At 40.1% G+C, this 15,692-nt stretch overlaps 1 protein-coding gene across 1 annotated transcript in view; it reads right to left on the minus strand.

The window, feature by feature from the left end:
- The window catches only part of LOC110136021 (ankyrin repeat domain-containing protein 26-like), a 57,149-nt gene that overhangs the window by 9,321 nt on the left and 32,136 nt on the right, over positions 1-15,692 (minus strand). Inside the window, 9 exon segments of the mRNA XM_070471864.1 lie at positions 6-170; positions 1,777-2,733; positions 5,817-6,000; positions 6,709-6,922; positions 8,601-8,736; positions 9,013-9,046; positions 10,801-10,995; positions 11,984-12,100; positions 12,382-12,518. Of these exon segments, the coding sequence (XP_070327965.1) occupies positions 6-170; positions 1,777-2,733; positions 5,817-6,000; positions 6,709-6,922; positions 8,601-8,736; positions 9,013-9,046; positions 10,801-10,995; positions 11,984-12,100; positions 12,382-12,518 (2,139 nt within the window).

The raw sequence follows: 15,692 nt of genomic DNA on the forward strand, positions 1-15,692 counted from the left end.
CATACCTGACTTGTGAGTTGACATAGTTGTAGTTTAAATATGTTCTTTAAATCCAGTGCCTCAGCTTCTAAGATAGCACGACACCATGACGTGCCTTTCGGCGAAGCATCCGGCATAGACAGCTTTTTTACGGTGTCATCCAGTTCTTGTCGAAGTTGTCTCACAAGTGCCTAAGAAGATGCTCTGTCACTGAGTTTATCAAATCACTTGACCATTACATCATGCTAATAATAGATAACTCCAACATATGGACTTTGAAAACTCTCACCACACACAGCAACTCACCTTCTTCCTCCTCACTGAATCTGGCTCCAGACACAGAAGGGGCCACCCTCCAGCCTTCCTGAGGTTAAGTTACTCAAAGAATGCAGCCCCACTGTCCACGCCCTGCCCCTCCCAATAAAACTGCAGAGCTTCACCACCTCACGTCCAGAAAGAAAGGAGTGTGTAGGTGGGAAAAGTGACGGAAAAGTAGACACTGTGGAAACAGTGTGGAAACATTTTCCTTTCCTTTTTTATTAGAAGCTTTGATTAACTCAGAGATCTTCACATATTCCAACCAGTGCTCAGACCTTTCCAACAGATTCCTATCTCAGCAGAAAAATGAGGCCATTCCCTTGTGGCTACCTGTTTCCTATCTAGAGGTGTGTCTGTGAATCCCAGACTCCTGACTCTCCCTCCTCCCCGCCTCTGCCCTCGGCTGAGCACCAGGACTTCCTGGGGAGCACGGGACGCTCTGCTCAGGGCTCCGCAGTCACCTGCCTGGGAGAGGACCCGGAAAGATGGGTATGTGTGCAACTGAACCAATTTCCTGTGCCTCTGAAACTGACGCAAAACTGGAAAGCAACCACACTCTAACAAAAAGAAAGATGAACTTTACAAATGAGGCTGCCCCCATGGCCTTCAAGGAGCCTCGATAGCCTGGCCTCCACCCGCCTCCAGACCGCAGCCCTCTTCCTGACTCACTCCATTCCTGCTGCTCACGAATCCTGCCACCCTTCAATTTTAGAGGACAAACTTGTATTCAAATGACAATAACTGATCCTTAAAATGAGAATTATGAGCAAATTGTTTGTAAAAAAGTTCTAAGTAAATAGCATAAAAACCAGTGGGAAGATCAAATCAAGAATAGTTTTGCTAAAGCTCACCACCTGAGTCCCAAATTAGGATTTAATGATAAGTAGATGAATCTGAAGAGTTGAGAGGCTTTAAGAATAAATGATTCAAGGCTAAAATGTTTCCCATATTAACTCAAATTGACATGAATAAAAGTAAAATTGTACCAACAAATATGACAAAAAGCTATGACAAGCTACTGAAGCCAAAGTACAATATATAAAATATAGCCTCTGGAAACCTAGAATTGACTATCAAGGTTATAATCCATGTAACTGAAGCTTAATTTCGAAATATTCATTTCAGGTTTCAGCATTTCATTTATCTGCTTCATCATGATACTGACATGTGGTAACATAAGATTAAAGTTATTACCTTAATAGTAAGAGAGTAAATTCCTAATACCTCTCTATGTTAACAATTTAGAACTGAATCTCAACATTTCATAAGTGACACCATGTCCCTACTCAAAGTAAAGCATTGCCTGGGTCTAATTTTTATTTGCTAGATGCAAGGTGTGCTTTTAGGCTGGTTTAGACACCACAGATTCACAGCCTATGTATTTTTTATATTTAACTAGATTCAACATTTAGCCAGAATCAAGAATCACTTTGAACTTTCTTTCAGGAAAACTGAGAATTTCTTCTTCTGGATACTCACTTCTCCTTCTGCTTTCTCATTTTTGTACTGATGCATTCTCTCTTTTAAATGATTACATTCTTTGGTTAACTCCTTGTTTCTTTCCTCCAGCATCAGACCTTGTTTCTCATGTTCAGCCTGAAGTCTTCTCACGACCTCCTGAAACTGGTCTTGGATGCTAATGACTGTCTTCTCTTTACTGTCGGCTCTCTTTTGTGCATCATCCAGTTGCTGTCGGAGCAACAAGTTTTCACTCTGGAGTTGAGATAATCTCTCCTCTAAGGATTCCTGCTTTCCAATATATTTACTCACTTTGCCTTGTTCCTTCTGATACATGTGTTCAATTTCCTGCTTTTGACACTCTGCTTGGCTTAGGTCTCTCTGGACACGTTCTAACGTCAAAGTCTTTTCTCTCAGATCATCTCTCGTGTGATGCAGCTTGATTTTCAGCTTATTGAATTCACTTTCCGCTGCAGACAGTTGCTGGGAAAGCATCTCATTGTTATCTTTTAGATGAGCCGCATCGGACTCCATTTTGTCCTGCAAGCATAACCACTCTTCTTTTACTCTCTGGAAGGCAAGTTCCAGATCTCTTTTTGATGTCTGACCTTGATCATGATCGTGTGAGGCAGCAGCCAGTCTAGAACGGTAGGATTTCACTTTCGTTTCCAGTCTTTGTTTGCTTTCTTTTTTGTTCTCCAGCTTCGAGTTTAGCATTGTATTCTCAGCTGTCAGAGCATTAAGCTGACCTGTACAGTGGGATACAGTCTGTGTTAACGTTTCCTCAGTCAATTTTACTGCCTTTTGAAGATCATCATTCTTTACTTTGAGAATTTCAATGTCCTCAAAATAGTTCTCTTCCTTTTCCCGGTGCTGATTTTTCACTGCGTCTCTTTGCAGTCTTAGCATGGCTATTTCAGCCTGCAGCATGTGGTTTTTGAGCAACAGGGCTTTTGCATCTTCACAACTATCAGAAACCTAAGTGAAACAAAGGAGATTTTTAGCTAGTACTCAAGTGACATTTCATGATTTCCTCTGAAATAAAGACTAACCTGATGTTTATACAATGAAAAGCCTGCACCTAGTGTGTTCCAACAGGAAAAAATAAGGTTCAATACAAACCTCAGACTTTATACAAGCAGAAATTCCCAAAGGTTCAAAAATTTCATGGAAGACAATGAATCCACAAAAGTCAAAAAGAAATCCCAAGAGACTTTTCAAGATGCTCAGAATTGGAAAGGCTTCTCTCTGAACCACAGCAAACCCAGAAGGCTTAAAAGAAAAGATTTATAGATCTGACTACACTTACAAATGGCATCTGATGTGGATGCCATTCCACATTATATAAATAATGGAAAACTAGGAAGCCATAAAAAAGAATGAAATAATGCTATTTGCAGCAACATGGATGGACCTAGACATGATCACCCTAAGTAAAGTAAGTCAGACAGAGACAAGTATTATGTCATACTGCTTATACGGAGAATCTAAAATCAACTCATTCACACAACAGAAAGAGACTCACAGACACAGAAAACAAACTTATGGTCACCGCAGGGGAAAGCAGGGTAGGGGAAGGGATAAATTAGGATGTTAGGATTAACATATACACACTAGGAGATATAAAATAACCAACAGAGATCCACTATACAATATAAGGAACTACACTTAATATTCGGCAAGAAGAACCTGAAAAGGAATATCTGTGTATGTGTGAGTGTGTGTGTGAGTGAGTGTGTATCAGTCACTTGGTCATGTACGACTCTTTGCGACCCCATGGACTGTAGCCTGCCAGGCTCCTCTGTCCATGGCATTTCCCAGGCAAGAATACTGGAGTGGGTAGCCATTTCCTTCTCCAGGGGATCTTCCCAACCCAAGGATTGAACCCACATGTCCTGCATTGCAGGCAGATTCTTTACAGTCTGAGCCAGCAGGGAAGCCCTATTTACATAAGACACACACACATATACATATACATCTGAATCACTGAGCTCTATACCTGAAACTAACACAATATTGTTCATCAACTGGAATTCAATAACCACCACCACTTGCTAGGTTTATAAACACTGCATCCGATACCTCCTATGCGGCTACTTCACAGGAAGAGCCTGAACTCTGTATAAATAGACAAATTGTGTACAAAAAGGTTTTTCTTGAGAATATGCTACCTTCTAACATTTTAATAGGCAATTATAAGAATTACACCTATTGACAACTGTATCAAGCACTTCTACACACATCAATTAACTCATTAGCTGTACTGATTCTGGAAAGGAGAAACTTAAAAATGTGAGTAAGCTGCAGCCTTTTCATCAGGTCTTCGACTCTACTAGTCCTCTTATATCAAACCACAGTTACTTCTCTAGTACAAACATATAAATACAAAATAAGCCTCTTATTTCATTCATGGTACATACACAAACAGTAAATAAGGTAAAATTTAGAGTGCTCTTAGAAAACCATGAGATTATTTGCTGCTGCAATAACTTTCATTATCTCTCCATAACGTTCAAAAGAGTAACATGGGGGAAATACAATGAAAAACACTTAATAACTATCACTAAATATATATTATGGCATATCTATCACTGTTTTCAAAAGTTCCTTGTACTGAAACAGGACACTCACAGAGCAGAGGGCTCATTTTCTCACAAGTAGAAGAATGACATCCAAAATGTGGCCTCTGAACTGCCTATAGTTTCCTCCTTACCATGAGAAGAAGTGATAAACTAACTTAATGATCAATCAAGGAAGTGAAATCATTACCAAAACTCAGAATATCGATTATTAGTAGCAAGAGTTCCCCCCACCCTCCTTGGTTCGGGGGGCACTTTAATAACTTTATTCTAAAGAAACAACTTTTTAAAGTGTTCGAAACTGTTTTAACAACTGATGGCACAGTTTTTATAAACTGTAAAGCTATAAGTGATGTGAAAAGGCCGTTGACAGGGCATTGGTTACAGAAATGAGAGTGGAGCCAGGAGCGGGCTCCAACTGAGGCACGGAGGTGAGGACGGGCATGCGGTGACCGACGCGCTCACTACGAAGCAGAGGGACTCGGTCGGGTCGCGCCATCGAAGGGGGAGCACACGTGGTCTGCCTGGCCTAAACCACAATCAGGGTCCCAGCTGTGTGAGATAGCCACAAAAGATCTGAGATCAATTCGTACGGAAAATATGAATGGCCTCTCCTTGGATCAGGCCATTGTATGTCCCTACCTGACTGCTGTAGACACATGGATTTGAATTACAAATACTACTTTCCCGAGCTCTCGCCGAGAGCTTTTTGTTGTGGGAGATATGCTGCTAGGACCTCGGATTGGAACCCGCTCCGTCTTTGAGAGGGACATCGGGTGTGGGAGCAAATTCCTCTGCTCTGAGATGCCACTCGAGAACTCTGCAGAATGAAGGACAACCAACTTCAAGAGTGTCTGGTTTTTACCAACTGCTGGAGAGAAATCCATGGGGAGCATTCCTGCACCTCTCGAGGACGCCAGTTAACACCTGTCCTTGAGGACTCTACTGTGAGAGAAACTCAGCTGGGAAAGCTGGAGCCAGCTCTGAGCTGTTCACGGGGCAGGTGGACTGAGGGCTGACGGGCACAGAGGGAGGGGGTCCACGACCCTCAGCACCTGCCAGACCGAAGGCCAGAGGCAACGTGATGTGAAATTAGGCACGATGGTCCCTCCCACTGCCCCTTCTCTTCTAGACCTATTTACTCATGAATTCTCCGTCAAGGCTGAAGGATCTGTCGCCTGAGGTGGGCTGAGAGCTTAACCTCCAGTTTCCACACCAATCTCAACCCTCTGGTTCCTCAGGATCTACTGTGTGAGCTACTGACATGACCTCTTCCGCCCTCTGCTCGAAAAAGTGCACCCAGCATGTCAGGATTATACAATTCTTATTTCCGGCCTGGTTACTTTGGGAATTTTGCATTTCTTTTCTTTTCTTTTTAACAAGTAACCTAAAATTTCCTGTAACACTCAACAAAATGATACTATAAATAATATTGATGAAATAGGATTAGAAATTTGAAACTTTCACCAAAGATTACTCTACCTGGTTCAGAGGATTTCTGTCCATCTTCAGTTTCATTTCCAGTGCTCGGAAAGTGAGTGCTAGTCGCTCTGTCACTTCAACTTCTTTACTATGTTCGTCTTCTTTCCTTCTTAACTGCTCCCTCATTGTTTCATATAACAGATTGGCATTTCTTCTATTCTCTTCCTCTTGTTTTAAGGTGAACCTGCAAAATTTAGAGCTCTTCTTAGAATATCATGAGATTATCTACTGCTGCAATAACTTTTGTTCCCTCTTCACAATGTTTAAAATAGTAAACATGGGGGGAGTACAATGAAAAACACTTGATAATGGTCACTGTTTGCAGACAGAGGGTTAAGAATAAAACTGCATACAATTTTGTTTTCATTTTCTCTTGGGAATAATGGCTACTTCATACATCTGCGGGTGGGAATGTAAAGTAATATAAACTTTCCTATGAATAATTTAGAAACATAGATCACAGGCCTTTTTTAAGTTCTCATATTTTAACCAATTAATACAATATTATTCAAGATAATGTACTCAAAATCATTAGAAAGGTAGAAATGAATTCATAGAAAAGATGCTCCTTGTAGTATTAACTAGAATACAGAAAACTGAAAAAAAACTGGAAGTCAATTTGGTAAATATTTAATGGGGATTCCGTGATAGTGGACTTCTGTATGATCATGAAAATGATGATTTGGAAAAATATATATTAAGTTATTAGAAGCTTTCACTGTTAAGAACTTGTTATATTATTTCCAAGAAAATCACACTCCACAATACTAATGACGTTTCCTCCCCTGTAAAATTCCAGAGGGTAAATTAGGAATTATAACACATCAATGTCCCTGCAGTAGTAAAGTAAGTAACAGTTCAAAGATTTCTTTCAAACCGAGATGTACAGTACCTCAACCTGCCGAACTCTCGTTCCCAGTCCACTCTCTGATGCTCTAACTGTGATTTCACTTCTTTTGTTTCTGACAGCTCTTTCTGTAGCCCACTAACCTTACTTTCCATTTTTTTAATCTTTTCTCTAAGCAGTTCACAGCGGCTTTTGTAAAGTGCTACTAATCTTTCATACGAAAAAATTGTATTCCGGATTTTCAACAAGCTAACAGAATCTGCATGATGAAGAAAACAAAGATAAAAACAAAAAAAATTTTATGTGAGTCATTTTTGAGTATAAAGGATGGGGCCTTTCACGTTCACTCATCCACGCATTGAACAAATATTGAGTGTCTATAATGTGGAAGGTATTATTCTAAGCTCTGCAGATAAAATAGATGCCCCTGGCTCTTGTTTAGCTTGAAGTTTAGCAGAAGAGAAAGACAAATAAAATAATTATGACCTCAGACAGATACTCTAGAAAAGAGAGTTCTAGGATCACATAACAGAACTTGACATAGACTGGGTCCAGGAAAGAGCTCCCTGGGGAAGAGATGTCACACTGAGACAGGAAGGATGCGCAGGAAGTAGTGAGCAGAGCAGGAAGAACAACACTGTGGACAGTCTGCAGCTGCCACGTGTTTCTAACCAAGACAGAGTGAACAGCTACCGATTTACCTTCCTGACTGAAGTGAGCAAAAATAACACCGACAAAATACGTTAACCAATGATTTTCATGACAAAGGCCTTCAGGGCATGAAGAACAATCATCCCGGAAACACATGAGGTTGGCCTAAGGAACGCCCCTGCTCACTGCCTTGAGACGATTTCCAGGCCCCAACACGGGTGGGAAGGAACAGAAGCTGAGTCAGCCAGACTCCCTGACAGGAGGTGATGAAGCTGACAGTCTGGTGAAACCAAAGCGGGCAGAGATCACAGATCTGAACCGTGGAGAGGAGACAGTGGAACAGAAAAAGGACCCTGGAGATCTGAGGGGGAGCCCCTCGGGTATTCAGCAGAGGAACGCACAGCGCCCATCTGTGAGAAACCACCTGAGACCAGGGAGAAACCACCTGAACAGACTACAGGAACCCGAGCCTGGTGCTCACTCAGCCCCAGGAATTCTGTCTATTCTCCTGAGCCAGGCTGGGAAAACATCTCCTTACAGTAGAACGAACAGGGTAGTCAGGAAGGTCTTGCCTCCAAGGCAGGAAATAATCAGCGCCAGCCCCAGGGCCCCTCTGGATGCACCTAACAAATCATAAGAAGCAAGAGCACAGAAGGACCTCGGGAAAACTCTCCATCTTTGGAAACAAAATCACACGGATCAAAATAATCCTTGGATCAAAGAGGTAATGAAAAGAAGAATTACACAGTATTTTGAACTGAAGGGAAATGAAAACATTAAGATCAGCAGACATTTTAGGAAATTGACACGCTGATTCTAAAATTCATGTAGAATGAAGGGTAAAAATAAAACCAGATGATGCTAGACAATTGTGACCTCTAACCATGCAGCAAAGAGAAGCAACACGTGGGTTACATGATAAGATCTGAATTTTTTAAAATAGTTAATAATTAAAGTTGCTGTGCAGACCGAGGTCCCTCAAGGTGGAGTGGCAGAGAAAGAAGTTCTGAGATTATTTCAGTTATTCTAGGAGGAAAACGATGCTAACCTGACCTTGAGTGAAGGCACAGGAAAGAACAATCAACAGAAGGTGCAATGAGTGAGGAGGATCACAGGCCTGTGGTCAGAGCACACGCTCGCTGTCATGTTCTTTTAACACAGAACATACTTCTGAGAGGACAGCCTGTAACATATCCCTGGCTCTAGACCAGTACTGACAAGGTGTGCATATATCACTACTCTATACACAGACAGGCTTTCTGTTAACATTTACACTGCAGTCCTACCTTTTCGCCCCAAGTCAAGTGGTTCCACTTGCAACATGGAATCCGTAGAGTAAAGCACGTCGCCATCCTCAGAAACATTCTCAGACGACTGAGGTAAGTCATCCAGGTGGTTCACGTAATCAGTTTGTTCTTTGACCTACACATAAATAATATTGTCTCACAATGTCCTTAAAATATGTATAAAATATACTAAGTGTACAGAGGTGCTAAATCTCTTCATCAAAGCAAAAACACACACTTCTTAAAAGATTTTTATCAAAAGGATAACGTTATCAGTAGTGTTTCTAAATGATGAGTTCAGTAATGTTCTCTACAACAAAGGAAGATTTTCTATTTTGCACTATTACCTTCACAAAGTATTTTTTACTAGGATAATATTTTTTAAAATTAGTATTATTATTTTTTACTATACCTTCTTCTTTTCACATGGTGGTATTCTTGCAGGCCTAAAAAGACAAATGATTCTTTTCAGGCTAATAGCAAATACTCAAAAATACAAACAATACCTAAACTTCTCTGCCTTAGATAAACTCTTTGCATTGGTAAGTAATTTTCTATAAAAGGATGCAACAATTAGTAAGAGGAGCATTAAAGGACAAAGAACATATGTCAATACTATTAATGATGCATTAAATTTAGATCCAAGGAAAAGGAAAAACAACGTTACTTGCGTTATGTGATAGAAAGCGGTATACCAGGGTGTTTTGCACCTGTCATTTTCAATAAGAACTAACTTTTATGGCAATAAAACCTATCTGGGAGATATTCCTTAAGTCCTTCTAAGAAAGAAACCCATTTTGAATAACCATGATATTAGCTTTTGGAGGACTTCCTAGGCAACTGCTGTGCATTATTATAAGCACTGACATGTCTCACAGGCATTTTCCTCCTCACAGTCATTCTGAGAGAGAGGTATAGGGAGAAACAGAGCACAGTGAGGCTGAGGAACGCGCCCAAACCCACTCAGCACGTCACCAACCACCCAGAATCCAAACCCAGCAAGTCTGGCTTCAATGCTGCTCTTCCAAAATGTGCTGAGAAAGTAATATTGAAAAGTCTTTTTAAGTAACATGATGGCAAACGAATCTATAGTATTACTCCATGTCTAGCTATAACTAGAAATAATGATTTCTAAATCCTAAAACGTATTGCTCAAAAAATAAAAAGACCAGATGGAGGCAATATTGGAAATCTACTTTCAATAAAGATTTGTTTTTCATTAAGAAATTCATCAATAGGCATTCATTCAACCATTCTGCTGTTTCTTCATGCATCTGACATCCACCTTTTGAGAACACAATATGTGTTAATGACACTCTTAGGACAGGAAGCATGGTTTTAGTCATTTAGATCTTTATCATCCAAAAGGAATAATCTGTGAAAGATTGTTAATAATTTTTTTTCTATTTTATATAAACAAAATCTTCCCCTTCTCCCTGGAATCCGTAAATAGCTATGAAGTTAATATGACGTGATGTTTCAGAGTACCTTACAAAATCATAGCTACTCATCAAGTTACTATCAACTAGAATCATCAAGGAATGATCAAATCTTATTCAGTATAGCCTAAATGTTTGTAAATTCACAATCATGTAATTTTTGAAAATCTACGTGTGATAGAATTAACTTAAGTAGTTATCCGCATATTCAATTACATAAGAATATTACACTTCAGAACCAATGAACAAGCCCTTACCATAAAACTATATATGAGCAGAAGTATTATGGACAATTAGTTTACTGTACTAGTTTGAAGATCATGTCATGCAATCAATAAACTTTCTAATATTGGACATGCAAGCAAGATTAAATGAACATGTCCTCTGCTGGTTCACTTCCAATAGCATACACACTCTGAAAGCTCCCCTCTTCACATAAAACAAGAAACTCCTTTGAGCTCCACATCCCTCTTCAGTTACCATCCAGTTCTTCAGTGCCTGTCCCAATAATATCCCCTACGCAGCTGTTTACCTGTATTCACTACAGGCCAGCTTCCAAGGGGACTCTTCACTGGAGCAACTTCCGGCCAAAGGCACTGGTCCTCACCTTAGCCTTTCAGCAACTCTCACCTACAGTTCATCCACTGTATTGAGGAACGTCTTGTCTTGGCCTGTGCACTGCATTATGCTACTCTATTTCCAGCAGAAGTAGTCAGGGCTAATATTACTTACCCTACAAACAAAGAATGCGTAGAACGTACCTGTCATCATCTTCATCCACTTTGTTGTCATCGTTCACGAGCAGCAGCCCACCAGTCAGTGAACCGGCCTTTTCAAATACTGGTGCAATCACACAGTCTTCTGGTGTCCATCCATCATTTTTCTTTTCCTTTACTTTCTTCCCGTGCACGCCAGGATTGCTACTTTTAAAAGATTCACAAAGAAGCCAATGTTTTCTAATAATTCAACTGATAAAGAATAAAAAAACAATGCTTGCAAAATTCCAAGTCTTACCCATCTTAAGTCATTGATTAACTCTCAAAACAGTTATGAAGTACCAACCATACGCAAGAAAACAAATTCTTCCTTCAAACACAGATACACAATTATGATACAATATGATATGTAAGAGTTGACATATGAAAGTGATAAGTGAAATAAGGAAGGCTTTATGGAAGAAGTGAAGAGAGGAGGTCATGAGAAACAGAAAAGGGAGAGAATCTTTCTACTTGGAGATTCGAATGTGAGCACAAACATCAGGCACAGGGCATCTAGGTTGTTTCCGAGGAACCTGGAAGGAAGAGCACAAAATACATGGAAGAAAGCAGAGAGATGCATCTGGAAAGACACTGGGAAGAACCTCAAGGGCTACACTGAGCACCTGGGGATTTACACTATAGCTTTACACTACATTTTCTGTTTTGCTTCTAAATATAATAATGGTGAATTTAGGGATTTTCCTGCTGGTCCAGTGCTTAGGAGTCCAATACAGGGGGTGGCAGTTCAATTCCTTGTCAGGGAAGATCCTACATGCCACAGTGCAACTAAACCCATGCTCCACAACCACTGAAGCCAGCACCCTAGAGCCCACGCTCAGCATCAAGAGAAGCCACCACAATGAGAAGCCCAAGCTCTGCAAAAGCAGAGAAGCGGTGCAGCCAGAAATAAATTAAAAAGAGAATTCAAAGAAAAAAGTAACACTTTAGATGATATGCTAAACGACATGAGGTACATATACCATGAAAGAAGAAATCAAGGAGATATCTGGCCAGAGTCGGGGGAGTTTACTTTTAAACCACCCACATGACGGGGTGACATGAGCATCATGGCTGAGAAACAGGTGCCTCATCGGTTCTCCCGCCACCAACAGCAATTTGGCCTCCATCCATGGACATACTCAAAGTGCTAGGAGAAAAAAACTGCCAACCAAGAGTACTCTATCCAGAAAAGTTGTCTTTCAGAAATGAAGGAGAAATAAAAACTTTCCCAGACAAAGCAAACCTGAGGGAGTTCATCACCACTAGTCTCGCCTCATAAGAAATGCTGAAAGAAGTCCTCGAACTGAAATGAAAGGATGTTCATTAGTGACATAAAACAAATTTAAATATACAACACACTGGTTAAGGCAAGTATGCAGTCAAATCCAGAATACTCTAATACTATAACATGGTATTCTATTAACAAAGTAACTCTAGTATTGAGGCTAAAGGACAAGAGTATTGAAAATAACTCTATCCCTAGTAAAATATAACATGTGTAAATCACAAACATTGGCTCAAGTGAGAAATCATTTTATAGGAAAATAACAAATGACCTGATGTTAAATATTGATACAGGATTACCTATCAAAATGTTCATTCTCCATAGCAGTACACTCCTGGTTGCTGTTTCTTCCATTCTTTAATCCACTCTCAGCAGCATCACATTCGTTGTCTGGGATGTCCACTTCACGACTTTCCCGCTTCTTTTCTTCTTCACCCTTTAGTAAAAATTGGACACTATGAATAATTGCTACTTCTTTATCATAAAGATCTTTCTTTTCAATTTCATTATTTGCCTCAGCGTTTGCCCTGAATTTAAGTGATAAAAATATTTTTGTGCTTATTGTAATTTTATCATTTACAAGTCATTGAAATTTTTGTAAAATCTGCTCCTTTCTGTTTGAGGAAAAGAAACAAAATTCCCAAAATTTCAAAAACAGCTTTCTTAATAAGATGCAATTATTCACACTCAGTCTTCCCCATCTAACTGGTGGAGACACAGAAATAAAAAGACAAAGACACAAAATCTGTCCTCTTTGGTCTTTACCACCTGGATTTTCCATTAAACAGCCAGATGTAGAGGATGTGACACCTTACTGCCTCAGAGACAGAAAGGAAACATTCTTCTTTCTGCACTAAAGCTGTTCTTTTCCCTCTGCCTTTTACAATTCTTTTTTTCACTTGGATCCGGGAGATAACCAAAAAGTGATCAGTTCAGTTCAGTTGCTAAGCCATGTCCGACTCTTTGCAACCCCATGAACCATAGCACACCAGGCCTCCCTGTCTGTCACCAACTCCCGGAGTCCACCCAAACCCATGTCCGTTGAGTCGGTGATGCCATTCAACCATCTCATCCTCTGTCGTCCCCTTCTCCTCCTGCTTTCAATCTTTCCCAGCATCAGGGTCTTTTCCAATGAGTCAGCTCTTCACATCAGGTGGCCAAAGGATTGGAGTTTCAGCTTCAACATCAGTCTTTCCAGTGAACACCCAGGACTGATCTCCTTTAGGAGGGACTGGTTGGATCTCCTTGCAGTCCAAGGGACTCTTAAGAATCTTCTCCAACACCACAGTTCAAAAGCATCAATTCTTCGGTGCTCAGCTTTGTTTATACTCCAACTCTCACATTCATACATGACCACTGGAAAAACCATAGCCTTGACTAGACGGACCTTTGTTGGCAAAGTAACGTCTCTGATTTTTAATAAGCTGCCTAGGTTGGTCATAACTTTCCCTCTAAGGAGCAAGCGCCTTTTAATTTCATGGCTGCAATCACCATTGCAGTGATTTTGGAGCCCAGAAAAATAAAGTCAGCCACTGTTTCCACTGTTTCCTCATCTATTTGTCATGAAGAGATGGGACCGGATGCCATGATCGTAGTTTTCTGAATGTGAGCTTTAAGCCAACTTTTTCACCCTCCTCTTTCAATTTCATCTAGAGGCTCTTTAGTTCTTCTTCACTTTCTGCCGTAAGGGTGGTGTTATCTGCATATCTGAGATTATTGATATTTCTCCCGGCAATCTTGATTCCAGCTTGTGCTTCCTCTAGCCCAGCGTTTCTCATGATGTATTCTGCATATACATTAAAGAAGCAGGGTGACAATATACAGCCTTGACATACTCCTTTTCCCATTTGGAACCAGTCTGTTGTTCCATGTCCAGTTCTAACTGTTGCTTCCTAACCTACATACAGATTTCTCAAGAGGCAGGTCAGGTGGTCTGGTATTGCCAAGTCTTTAAGAATTTTCCACAGTTTATTGTGATCCACACAGTCAAAGGCTTTGGTATAGTCAATAAAGCAGAAATAGATGTTTTTCTGGAACTCTCTTGCTTTTTCGATGATCAGCGGATGGTGTTCACTAAAATATGAACCAAAGTTTACCAAATACCAGGAGCAGAATGAAACTGAGGAGGTGTTAGTTAGTGTGGAATTCTGGAATATAAGGAATGCTTCCCAATTCCACATTCAATAACCACCAAACCTTACAGCTAGAGGGTATAGAAATAATTGCCGATTGTTGCCCCACTATTTACCAAAAACAGCAATAAAATCAAAAAAAGTTCAAGGTTTTGTTCAAAGCCCCTAAAGTGGTACTCCCTAGCATTTTATGGCACCAAAAGAAATCATACAATTCTGCTACCTTGAATGTGATAAATTACCAAATGAATTCATCAGATTAATCAGACAAGTTAAAAGTGTGGCTTTGGCACAGTATTTTTAAATGCCTTAGCTGGGGATAGGGCTCATGTCCTTTTTTTTTTTTAACACAAGAATACATAGAGTTTTTTTCTTTCTTTCCTTGTCCATTTTCAAACTCCATCAAAGCACCTCTTACACAAAAGAGTAAGCAAACAATTTTAAAAACGTACTACTGAAGAAAGAAAAATCTCACAGCATCTCAAATCTCAGTTTTTCCTTTGGAGATAAACACTTAATTCTTTTTTTTCTTTTTTGCTGAGCATTTATACTACCTAAGGGCTTCCCTGGTGGCTTAAATATTAAAGAACCCACCTTCACTGCAGGAGACGTAGGTTCGGAAGATCCCCTGGAGAAGGGAATAGCTACCTACTCTGGTATTCCATGGACAGAGGAGCATGGCAGGCTACAGTCCAAGGGCTCGCCAAGAGTCAGACACGACTGAGCAACTTTCACACACACACACACACACACACAACCTATGTGACAAAATCACACACGTCAAAACTTACATTTTAGTAAAAAACATAATGGAAAGGTCTGTCTCAAAAGAAACATCTGAGAGTGGTGATTAAAGCATATGTGGGAGGACATGTATTTGTTATTAAAAAGATCCTGAAGTGGCCATGCTGGAAATCTAAATGCCCAGTGACTGCGGAAAGCAGAGATCACACATATTCCTCTACAATGAAGAGATTAGAGGCAACACGTGTTTATGTCCCTTCTCCCAGTCACTGCTTTCTTCCCATTCTATGGAAATACAACATATTTAATCCAACAGAGTTAAAGAAAAAGAAAAACAAAATGCAAAATCCTAGCTGATTATACTTAAGCGATTTCCTTGGTGCTTATTCTGGCTCAGAAGATCACATGATACATAGCTAAATGAGTTTCCCAGTCCACAGAGACAGAGACTGACAGAGACAGAATTAGATATTAGATTGATTGAAGGACAAGAGCCATGAAAATAGTTTCCTGAATTCCTCTTATTGAGATGGCAGAAATCATCTATTTCTACACAATTACCTATTTAGATGACCCCACTTTATTCATAAGTGGAAAATCAAATGGACCAGATCATTGAGAAAGAGAAAAACCAAAGCAAGAGCAAATGAACCTCTCTTTTGAAAGTTGAATTTTCTTCTTCCTAAGCCAGCAACTCTACCTGTAACATGTCTATTTCCTCCTTACATCTCTAC

Source organism: Odocoileus virginianus, chromosome 9, assembly GCF_023699985.2.
Source record: "Odocoileus virginianus isolate 20LAN1187 ecotype Illinois chromosome 9, Ovbor_1.2, whole genome shotgun sequence".
Lineage (NCBI taxonomy): Eukaryota > Metazoa > Chordata > Mammalia > Artiodactyla > Cervidae > Odocoileus > Odocoileus virginianus.